We start from the raw sequence: 12,297 nt of genomic DNA on the forward strand, positions 1-12,297 counted from the left end.
CTCCTAGGTATTATTACTCAACCAGACCCATATCATCTCCTCCTAGGTATTATTACTCAACCAGACCCATATCATCTCCTCCTAGGTATTATTACTCAACCAGACCCATATCATCTCCTCCTAGGTATTATTACTCAACCAGACCCATATCATCTCCTCCTAGGTATTATTACTCAACCAGACCCATATCATCTCCTCCTAGGTATTATTACTCAACCAGACCCATATCATCTCCTCCTAGGTATTATTACTCAACCAGACCCATATCATCTCCTCCTAGGTATTATTACTCAACCAGACCCATATCATCTCCTCCTAGGTATTATTACTCAACCAGACCCATCTCCTCCTAGGTATTATTACTCAACCAGGCCCATATCATCTCCTCCTAGGTATTATTACTCAACCAGACCCATATCATCTCCTCCTAGGTATTATTACTCAACCAGAGCCATATCATCTCCTCCTAGGTATTATTACTCAACCAGACCCATCTCCTCCTAGGTATTATTACTCAACCAGACCCATATCATCCCCTCCTAGGTATTATTACTCAACCAGACCCATATCATCTCCTCCTAGGTATTATTACTCAACCAGACCCATCTCCTCCTAGGTATTATTACTCAACCAGACCCATATCATCCCCTCCTAGGTATTATTACTCAACCAGACCCATATCATCTCCTCCTAGGTATTATTACTCAACCAGACCCATATCATCTCCTCCTAGGTATTATTACTCAACCAGACCCATATCATCTCCTCCTAGGTATTATTACTCAACCAGGCCCATATCATCTCCTCCTAGGTATTATTACTCAACCAGACCCATCTCCTCCTAGGTATTATTACTCAACCAGACCCATATCATCTCCTCCTAGGTATTATTACTCAACCTGACCCATATCATCTCCTCCTAGGTATTATTACTCAACCAGACCCATATCATCTCCTCCTAGGTATTATTACTCAACCAGACCCATATCATCTCCTCCTAGGTATTATTACTCAACCAGACCCATATCATCTCCTCCTAGGTATTATTACTCAACCAGACCCATATCATCTCCTCCTAGGTATTATTACTCAACCAGACCCATATCATCTCCTCCTAGGTATTATTACTCAACCAGACCCATATCATCTCCTCCTAGGTATTATTACTCAACCAGACCCATATCATCTCCTCCTAGGTATTATTACTCAACCAGACCCATATCATCTCCTCCTAGGTATTATTACTCAACCAGGCCCATATCATCTCCTCCTAGGTATTATTACTCAACCAGGCCCATATCCATCACCCTCAAACAAACATGCACGCTCCCGAGAGGCGCAGTGGTCGAAGGCACTGCATCTCAGTATTAGAGGCATCACTACAGACCCTGGTTCGATCCCGGGCTGTATCACAACCGGCCCTGATCGGGTGGCGCACAATTGGCCCGGCGTCGTCTGAGTTAGGGGAGGGTTTGGCCATCATTGTAAATAATAATTTGTTCTTAAGTGACTTGCCTAGTTAAATAAAGGTCTAAAAAAAAAAAAGATATGTGGTTTAGGTCTATAGAGGGAACTTGCTGACATGGAGAGAATTACATCAATCTTGCAACATAGACAGTATGAAGGTGTCTGGTCAGAGTTCCTGACATATCACACTTCTGTTTGTTTCTGTTATTTTTCTGTGGCTTTATCCAAATTGTATTCTTATTCAGACTCTTTAAAAACGTGCTCTATACAGCCAACATGTTCCCTTAACATGTGAATGTCATTCCACTCCTTAGTTTGATTCATTTTATTTAACTGGGAAAGTCAGTTAAGAACAAATTCTTATTTACAATGACAGCCTACTGGGGAACAGTGAGTTAACTGCCTTGTTCAGGGGCAGAACGACAGATTTTTTACTTTGTCAGCTCGATCTAGCAACCTTTTGGTTACTGGCCCAACGCTATAACCACCAGGCTGCCTGCCTCCCCTCTAACCACCAGGCTGCCTGCCGCCCCTCTAACCACCAGGCTGCCTGCCGCCCCTCTAACCACCAGGCTGCCTGCCGCCCCTCTAACCACCAGGCTGCCTGCCGCCCCTCTAACCACCAGGCTGCCTGCCGCCCCTCTAACCACCAGGCTGCCTGCCTCCCCTCTAACCACCAGGCTGCCTGCCGCCCCTCTAACCACCAGGCTGCCTGCCGCCCCTCTAACCACCAGGCTGCCTGCCGCCCCTCTAACCACCAGGCTTCCTGCCGCCCCTCTAACCACCAGGCTTCCTGCCGCCCCTCTAACCACCAGGCTGCCTGCCTCCCCTCTAACCACCAGGCTGCCTGCCGCCCCTCTAACCACCAGGCTGCCTGCCGCCCCTCTAACCACCAGGCTTCCTGCCGCCCCTCTAACCACCAGGCTTCCTGCCGCCCCTCTAACCACCAGGCTGCCTGCCGCCCCTCTAACCACCAGGCTGCCTGCCGCCCCTAAAGACAGCAAAGGTATGTTGTGTATGTATGCTACCTGCTCTTTATAAAGGTATGTTGTGTATGTATGCTACATGCTCTTTGTAAAGGTATGTTGTGTATGTATGCTACATGCTCTTTGTAAAGGTATGTTGTGTATGTATGCTACCTGCTCTTTATAAAGGTATGAAAATAGAAGGAAAGTGACTGCTGGTGTTTAGAGTCACAGGATAAAACTCTTCATCTGAAATGAATCCAGTTTATTCAGATCAAATGAAGAGGCTACATTTTGATAAGAACATTTCTGTCTCTGTGTTATTGTTTTATCTGTCTCTGTGTTATTGATTTAAAAGTGAATGTAGAAAAAGATGACAGGGCCATAGATTAAGATGACAGGGACATAGATTAAGATGACAGGGCCATAGATTAAGATGACAAGGCCATAGATTAAGATGACAAGGCCATAGATTAAGATGACAAGGCCATAGATTAAGATGACAGGGCCATAGATTAAGATGACAGGGCCATAGATTAAGACGACAAGGCCATAGATTAAGATGACAAGGCCATAGATTAAGATGACAAGGCCATAGATTAAGATAACAGGGCCATAGATTAAGATGACAGGGCCATAGATTAAGATGACAGGGCCATAGATTAAGATGACAGGGCCATAGATTAAGATGACAGGGCCATAGATTAAGATGACAGGGCCATAGATTAAGATGACAGGGCCATAGATTAAGATGACAGGGCCATAGATTAAGATGACAGGTTCCATAGATTAAGATGACAGGGCCATAGATTAAGATGACAGGGCCATAGATTAAGATGACAGGGCCATATATTAAGATGACAGGGCCATAGATTAAGATGACAAGGCCATAGATTAAGATGACAAGGCCATAGATTAAGATGACAAGGCCATAGATTAAGATGACAGGGCCATAGATTAAGATGACAAGGCCATAGATTAAGATGACAAGGCCATAGATTAAGATGACAAGGCCATAGATTAAGATGACAAGGCCATAGATTAAGATGACAGGGCCATAGATTAAGACGACAAGGCCATAGATTAAGATGACAAGGCCATAGATTAAGATGACAGGGCCATAGATTAAGATGACAGGGCCATAGATTAAGATGACAAGGCCATAGATTAAGATGACAGGGCCATAGATTAAGATGACAGGGCCATAGATTAAGATGACAAGGCCATAGATTAAGATGACAAGGCGGGTTGGTTCTTGAGCAACAAAAACGATGTGAGCTCAACCGTGGAACAGACCCAGCGGGGTTGGCTGAGGAACAAAGGATTGTTCACAACATGGAAACTATATATCCTCTTCAATTGTTTATTGAAAACATAAATACATTTGCACAATGAGCACTTGTTGTCTCTTAAATGCATCGTTCCAGTTGTTGATTAGCTAGCTAGCGAATTTTAGCCCCATTAGCATTGACATGACATCAGTCAAAACCCCTCAAAACAAGACATGGTGTCAAGAACAAGACACAATGAGACTAAACGAGCAGCCTAGGACTCCCAACATGGCAGCTTCTTGTCACTGTTGCTATGTGACCGTCCAGGATCATAACATAACACAGACTGCTGCCCCCTCGACGCAACGCACATCGTTTTCATGACGTCGTCAGCCATCCCCTCTATAGTTACTGGTCTCTTCAAGACAACACACACAACATGGTCTACAGCAACATGACAAACAGCCTTAGTTTGGTCAATGTGGATGATAATAGATGTATTATAGACTAACAAGACAGCAATTCGCTGGTCATTGATAGAGTCTGCTGAGAGTCCGTCAATGGGTTGGCCAGAATACAGTAGACCACTGTCAACAGTCTAGTACGAGTGCCTTGGCTTCTCTAGCTACCGAAAGACAGACAGAATTATCAAACACTATTGACTGTGAGAGCTGGACAGACAGCCAGAAAGAGATCAATCCAACCAGCCAGAAAGACAGACAGCTAGCCAGAAAGACATCAGGCCAGCCAGAAAGACAGACAGCTAGCGAGAAAGACAGACAGCTAGCCAGAAAGACAGACAGCTAGCCAGACATGGGTAAAACAGTCAGTCACACTCAGAATAGCCTTCACTCATCCAACCGATTTTCATCAGACACAGTCATACATATTGAACTGAGGGATGTGAGTGAAGTCTCCTCACACCATAACGGTTCCAGTACATTAGTAGTTTAGACCAGGGCCACCACTCTGTGGGAGAAGAGAGACTGTGACCTATCGATGCTGTGGCAGTTACAGCAGCCCAAACCAACACAGCTGTGTGGTGCAGCCTAAACCCTGACAGGAAGGAGCTTCCAGTCCAACTACAATGGAAGAATGCACATGCAAATCCACACACAAGGTCTGACAGACTCAAATGAACATGTCATTCAGATGAAGTTACACCATACTGCTGGTACACTGGGCAGAGAGGTCTGTAGACCTAGACGAGACAGTGCTACACTGGGCAGAGAGGTCTGTAGACCTAGAGGAGACACTGGTACACTGGGCAGAGAGGTCTGTAGACCTAGAGGAGACACTGGTACACTGGGCAGAGAGGTCTGTAGACCAAGAGGAGACACTGGTACACTGGGCAGAGAGGTCTGTAGACCTAGAGGAGACACTGGTACACTGGGCAGAGAGGTCTATAGACCAAGAGGAGACGTTGTAGAGACACTGGTACACTGGGCAGAGAGGTCTGTAGACCAAGAGGAGACACTGGTACACTGGGCAGAGAGGTCTGTAGACCAAGAGGAGACACTGGTACACTGGGCAGAGAGGTCTGTAGACCAAGAGGAGACACTGGTACACTGGGCAGAGGTCTGTAGACCAGGAGAACACAGTGTAGAGGAGACGTTGTAGAGACACTGGTACACTGGGCAGAGAGGTCTGTAGACCAGGAGGAGACACTGGTACACTGGGCAGAGAGGTCTGTAGACCAGGAAAACACAGTGTAGAGGAGACGTTGTAGAGACACTGTACGTACAATGTACACATCATAGGGGGAGGCCTTATCGTGACGATCTCTCTCACACACACACACACACACACACACGGGAAGGAGGTTACAGGAAGCTAGTGCCAACATATGAAAAACCCTTATCGTGTAGGAGCAGAGACAGACACGGTTGAGAGAGGAAGCACAAAGGACTGAAGGGAGAGGTCTGGCATGAGGCTGAAGATACTAGACAGGCCCTACATGCTCTAGATTCAATCAATTAACTGTAGTGTAGTCACTCACGGAGAACAGCATGGAGCTTGTAACATCAGGGTAGTGAATAGAGGTCGGCCGATTATTGGAGGACCAAAAAAAGACGATACCGATTAATCTGCCGGTTTCTATAAATATATTTGTAATAATGACTATTACAATACTGAATTAACAATGAACATTTTTATTTTAACTTAATATAATACATCAATAAAATCAATTTAGCCTCAAATAAATAATGAAACATGTTCAATTTGGTTTAAATAATGCAAAAACAAAGTGTTGGAGAAGGAAGTAAAAGTGCAATATGTGCCATGTAAAAAAAGCTGCTGCTGCCTACCACCGCTCAGTCAGACAGCTCTATCAAATCATAGACTTAATTATAATAAACACACAGAAATACGAGCCTTAGGTCATTAATATGGTAAAATCCGGAAACTATGATTTCGAAAACAAAACGTTTATTCTTTCAGTGAAATAAGGAACCGTTCCATATTTTATCTAACGGGTGGCATCCTTAAGTCTAAATATTGCTGTTACATTGCACAACCGTGAATGTTATGTCATAATTATGTACAATTCTGGCAAATTAATTACGGTCTTTGTTAGGAAGAAATGGTCTTCACACAGTTCGCAACGAGCCAGGCAGCCCAAACTGCTGCATATACCCTGACTCTGCTTACACTGAACGCAAGAGAAGTGACACAATTTCAGGCACAGCATTGATTATATGCATTGCAGGACAAGCTAGATAAACTAGTAATATCATCAACCATGTGTAGTTAACCTGTTTGGGCTAGGGGGCAGCATTTTCACTTTTGGATGAAAAGCGTGCCCAGAGTAAACTGCCTGCTACTCAGTACCAGATGCATGTTATTAGTAGTATTGTTTGAATAATGTCTGTGAGTATAACAGGACTCATATGGCAGGTGAAAACCTGAGAAAAATCCAACCAGGAAGTGGGAAATCTGAGGTCTGTAGTTTTTCAACTCATTCCCATTCCAATATTCAGTGTCTGTGGGGTCATTTTTCACTTCCTAATGCTTCCACTAGATGTCAACAGTCTTTAGAACCTTGTTTGAGGCTTCTACTGTGAAGTGGGGCCGAATGAGAGGGGAATGAGTCAGGTGTCTGGCAGAGAGTCATGGGCTCGTGACACGCGTTCATGTGAAAGTTACCTCGCGTTCCATTGCTTTTCTACAGACAAAGGATTTCTCCATTTGGAACATTATTGAAGAATTATGATAAAAACATCCTAAAGATTGATTCTATACTTCGTTTGACATGTTTCTGCGACCTGTAATATGACTTTTTGGACTTTTCGTACGAACGTTCGGATGGATTTGTTTACAAAACGCCCTAACAAAAGGAGGTATATGGACATAAATGATGAACTTTATCGAACAAATCAAACATTTATTTTGGAACTGGGATTCCTGGGAGTGCATTCTGATGAAGATCATCAAAGGTAAGTGAATATTTATAATGCCATTTCTGATTAATGTTGACTCCACAACATGGTGAATATCTCTTTGTCTGTTTTGTGTCTGAGCGCCATACTCAGATTATTGCTTGGTATGCTTTTTCCTTAAAGTTTTTGAAATCTGACACAGAGGTTGCATTAAGGAGAAGTTTATCTAAAGTTCCATGTATAATAGTTGTATCTCTTATCAATGTTTATTATGAGTATTTCTGTAAATTGATGTGGCTCTCTGCAAAATCACTGCATGTTTTGGAACTACTGAACATAACACGCCAATGTAAAATTAGATTTTTGGATATAAATATGCACTTTATCGAACAAAACATACATGTATTGTGTAACATGAAGTCCTATGAGTGTCATCTGAGGAAGATCATCAAAGGTTAGTGATGGATTTTATCTATATTTCAGCTTTTTGTGACTCCTCTCTTTGGCTGGAAAAATGGCTGTGTTTTTCTGTGACTTGGTGGTGACCTAACAATCGTTTGTGGAGCTTTCGCTGTTTAGCCTTTTTGAAATCAGACACTGTGGCTGGATTAACGAAAATTGTATCTTTAAAATGGTGCCTAATACTTGTATGTTTGAGAAATTAGATTTATGAGATTTCTGTTGTTTGAATATGGCGCCCTGCAATTTCATTGGCTGTTGGCGAGGGGTTCCGCTAGCGGTTAACTAGTGAATAAGGTAAGTTTAATGCTAGCTAGCAACTTACCTTGGATCCTTGCTGCACTCGCGGAACAGGTGGTCAACTGTCACGAGAATTTCTATCCCAATGTTCTAATTGAACTATTTTATAGCTTTGACCAATTCCCAGAGGTTGTAAGGCTCTGGTTAATGAAGAATTAGACAAAGTCCCAGTCTGCAATAGATCAATACTTTATTCAGAGAGCGCTCTGACTTCAAAATGAGAACACAATCTTTTTATAGCACACACACACAAATGAACTCACATCAGTAGAAACTCCACCTCTCTTTAGGTGGGCTGTATTTTTCCAAAGTCCACATACATTGTTTATCACCCTATTGCAACATGTTCCATCATCTTCTGCAAGCCGTTTCTAACAGTTGCTCTCCTCCCTAAGATGGGGAGGCCTCTTTCCAGTTATTAGTTTCACCGTTATCACAAGTCGACAGTTCAGTTGTCCTTGAATGTCTCAACTATACCCTGCTCATACTGCGAAATAGTAACACAATGGCATAGTCTTAAAAAAGTCTAGTCACACACATTATTGGATTACGACTCTAACACATTTCATACAATTATATGGTTTCAGGGTGGAATACTTTAGTCATTATCTTAAACATACAAATTAATCTATTATCAACCTGCCACGCAGTCTCCTCGTGGAGTGCAATATCGTCGGCCATAATCGGCATCCAAAAATTCCAATTACCAATTGATATGAAAACCTGAAATCGGCTCTAATTAATCAGTCGACCTCTAGTAGTGAATTCGATTCCCAGGACCACCCATACGTAAAATGTATGCACGTACAACTGTAAGTCACTTTAGATAAAAGTATCCTCTACATCAGGCCTCCCCTACGTCAGGCCTGCACCAAGTCAGGCCTCCCCTACATCAGGCCTCCCCTACGTCAGGCCTCCCCTACGTCAGGCCTCCCCTGTGCCAGGCCTCCCCTGCGCCAGGCCTCCCCTGCGCCAGGCCTCCCCTGCGCCAGGCCTCCCCTGCGCCAGGCCTGCTCCAAGTCAGGCCTGCTCCAAGTCAGGCCTCCCCTACGTCAGGCCTCCCCTACGTCAGGCCTCCCCTACGTCAGGCCTCCCCTACGTCAGGCCTCCCCTACGTCAGGCCTCCCCTACGCCAGGCCTCCCCTGCGCCAGGCCTCCCCTGCGCCAGGCCTCCCCTGCGCCAGGCCTCCCCTGCGTCAGGCCTGCTCCACATGGTATATATTATTATATAGTTATGAGCAGCTAGATAGACTCACTAGCCTACACCCAAAAGAATATGAAAAAAAGTTACTGTGTCCTTATTAATGAATAATAGATGACATTGAAGACTGCATTACATTTCAAGTTGAACTATCTTAACAATGTGCTCCTTGTCACTCATTTATACCAAACACGAATAATGAAGTTGACAAGAGCACAAGCAGATCTGGGACCAGGCTATAGAAGGAGACAACAGGTCTGGGACCAGGCTATAGAAGAAGACAACAGGTCTGGGACCAGGCTATAGAAGGAGACAACAGGTCTGGGACCAGGCTATAGAAGAGACAACAGATCTGGGACCAGGCTATAGAAGGAGACAACAGATCTGGGACCAGGCTATAGAAGAAGACAACAGGTCTGGGACCAGGCTATAGAAGGAGACAACAGGTCTGGGACCAGGCTATAGAAGAGACAACAGATCTGGGACCAGGCTATATAAGGAGACAACAGATCTGGGACCAGGCTATAGAAGAAGACAACAGGTCTGGGACCAGGCTATAGAAGGAGACAACAGGTCTGGGACCAGGCTATAGAAGAGACAACAGATCTGGGACCAGGCTATAGAAGGAGACAACAGATCTGGGACCAGGCTATAGAAGAAGACAACAGGTCTGGGACCAGGCTATAGAAGGAGACAACAGGTCTGGGACCAGGCTATAGAAGAGACAACAGATCTGGGACCAGGCTATAGAAGGAGACAACAGATCTGGGACCAGGCTATAGAAGAAGACAACAGGTCTGGGACCAGGCTATAGAAGGAGACAACAGGTCTGGGACCAGGCTATAGAAGAGACAACAGATCTGGGACCAGGGGCCTGTTGCACAAAAGTAGAATTAAGACATCCGGGATAAATGACTCAGCTGAGCTCAATGAAGCCAAAACATGTGCGTCCAGGCTTAATTGGTTGCACAAAGACCAAGCCAGGATGAGCAGACACGGATTCATTAAGCCAGGTGAAACCAATCCTGGATAGGTGCGCGCTCACGGCTCACTCAAATAGACCCCGCCACAGATCACAGATTAACTGATTTACCATGGCAACTAGAGCCGCGTACTTTTCCCGTCGGAAGCACAAATCCTCATGGAGGCATACGAGGAGGTAAAAGATATAATTAAGAAGAAAGGCAACACCGCCACAGTGATAAAGCAAAGAGAAAAAGCGTGGCAAAGTATTGCAGACCGCCTGAATGCGTAAGTAGTGCACAATTACACACTCACCGCTCCGCTGAAACATCACAATTACAATTCAAATATTTAATTCACATCTCCAAAAATGCAGTTGTACTGTAATTATGAAACGGTTAATTTTTTTTATTGAAATGCACTGCAGATATGAGTGAAATTGTGTAAAGTAACTCCATCACACTGTATAAAGCTATGATAAAATTTTTGATATTTTTACTGAAAACAAGACAAAAATACCAAGTAATTTTTTGCAGTGTGACTCCATTAAGTGTGTGTGTGTGTGTAGATTAAACATGAACGGGCCAAAACGGACATGGCAGCAGGTCAAAATCAAATACAAGAACATTCTGCAGAATGGTATGGTCCCTGACTAATATTTAACAAAGCACAAGCATATATTGTACCCAGAAGGTGCCTGCTCACACATTGTCTGTACTGTTTTAGCAGTGAAAAAGAATACCCACAGACAAGGCACGGGTGGTGGGTCACCAAAGGCTGACCTTACCCCAGCAGAGGACATGGCCTTGGAGCTAAATAAAGGCAGGCCCGTCTTAGAGGGGATCCCTGGGGGGAAAGAGACGAGCATAGGTTCCTCCCAAGATGCCACCCGCTTCATTCAAGGTATGTCCTTCCATCTCTACATGGGATACAACCACATTCATATTGAATCAATTTGGACTGTCTGACTTTGGTTTACCTATTGCCTTGCAGTGTCTGGCAGCACTGTGTTCCTGTTAGAGCCACCAGCACAAGCACCAGACGATGCTGATCCAGTGAGTACTCCATCAAAGGCATACTGTAGGCCTGGCATGTCTTGTCTACTAGCTTCAATATGAATCCGATTAAATGTGATAGGGTGAAGGCCCCAGTGCAGCAGCAACAGCACATGATGGAGACGATGATGAGGAGGAGACCATCTCTCTGGATTCCAGAAGGCATGAGGTATCATGTTAAGACTGTGAAAGTACTATTTACTCTACAATGGTGAGGAGTCCTCATCAAAATCAAAAAATCTAATTTCTTTTACAGGACCCAGATGCTATACAGTGGGAAAACCAGCCTGGCAACATAGTGCGTATTAATAAAAGGACACCACATCCTGCCAAATTCCAGCTGCGCTAATTGTATTGTGTTCACAGAGCTCACAAGCTATCAGAAAGTTGTATGGCAACCACCTCCGGTGCCAAATAGAACTGGCAGACATAGACATTCAGTACAAGAAGAAAAAGATGGAAAATCTTGCACTGGAGTTCGAAATAAAAAAGAGGACAATTAGGAAACTGGACCTTGAAAGAAAAAAACTTGAGAGGGAGGTGAGATATGCCTTCAATGTACACTGTATGCTAACTGTAACACAAATGTATTAATCATTATTTTTCTTTCCTCCCCCAGCTCCAAGAAGATGACACAGCTCAAAATAAAAATTAGGTATATTCTCGTAAAGTCAAGTGAGCCATGACATATGAGCTCTTATTGTGAGCACACAGGACGGTGGCATCTTTCTAAGGTTTTTTTTATTTTCCCAGCAATCAGTACAACCAAGTCATCGTTATAAGGCATCGCCCTCTTTTGCCCACCCCCCCCAGCACCAGGTGTGGCCACTAGCCTATATGAAGGCCCAAAATTGTGTGTTCCTTTCTGCTCTGACAATGGCATGCCCATTCGTGCGAGATGTGGTGGATGAAGAAGCACTTGTGCTGAGGAGAGCCTTCAGGTGAGAAAGGGTCTTCAGGGACCGGTTGGACCCACTGGCCTTCCCTGATGACCATCTATATGAAAGATACAGGTTTTCTGCAGATGGCATCAGGTATCTATGCAGACTACTGGGTCCCAGGATTAAGCACCGCACTGCACGGAGCCATGCACTGAGTGTGGAGCAAATGGTTTGTGTGGCCTTGCGCTTTTTTGCTAGTGGAGCCTTCCTGTACTCAGTGGGGGATGCAGAACAGCTGAACAAGGCCACAATTTGCCGCACAATAAGGAGTGTGTGTCTGGCTATCAAAGCATTA

General features: G+C 44.4%; 2 protein-coding genes across 3 annotated transcripts in view; one reads left to right on the forward strand and one right to left on the reverse strand.

Moving 5' to 3' along the window:
• The window catches only part of LOC110490361 (protein PHTF2), a 112,697-nt gene that overhangs the window by 93,995 nt on the left and 6,405 nt on the right, over positions 1-12,297 (reverse strand).
• LOC149972933 (uncharacterized) lies at positions 10,070-11,905 on the forward strand. Of its 2 annotated transcripts, XM_090213415.1 has the most exons (9): positions 10,070-10,294; positions 10,575-10,645; positions 10,733-10,909; positions 11,000-11,061; positions 11,144-11,230; positions 11,318-11,359; positions 11,428-11,601; positions 11,681-11,716; positions 11,815-11,905. In XM_090213415.1, exons 1-8 carry the CDS (start codon positions 10,185-10,187, stop codon positions 11,714-11,716), a joined length of 759 nt encoding a protein of 252 aa, XP_090069541.1. In that variant the 5' UTR covers positions 10,070-10,184; the 3' UTR covers positions 11,815-11,905. The 2 variants fall into 2 exon arrangements, with proteins under 2 accessions (XP_090069541.1, XP_090069539.1); XM_090213413.1 differs by lacking the exon at positions 11,815-11,905 and having other exon boundaries at positions 11,428-11,767.

The sequence above is a fragment of the Oncorhynchus mykiss genome, chromosome 21 (assembly GCF_057628025.1).
Source record: "Oncorhynchus mykiss isolate SJ-2025 chromosome 21, ASM5762802v1, whole genome shotgun sequence".
Classification (NCBI taxonomy): Eukaryota; Metazoa; Chordata; class Actinopteri; order Salmoniformes; family Salmonidae; genus Oncorhynchus; species Oncorhynchus mykiss.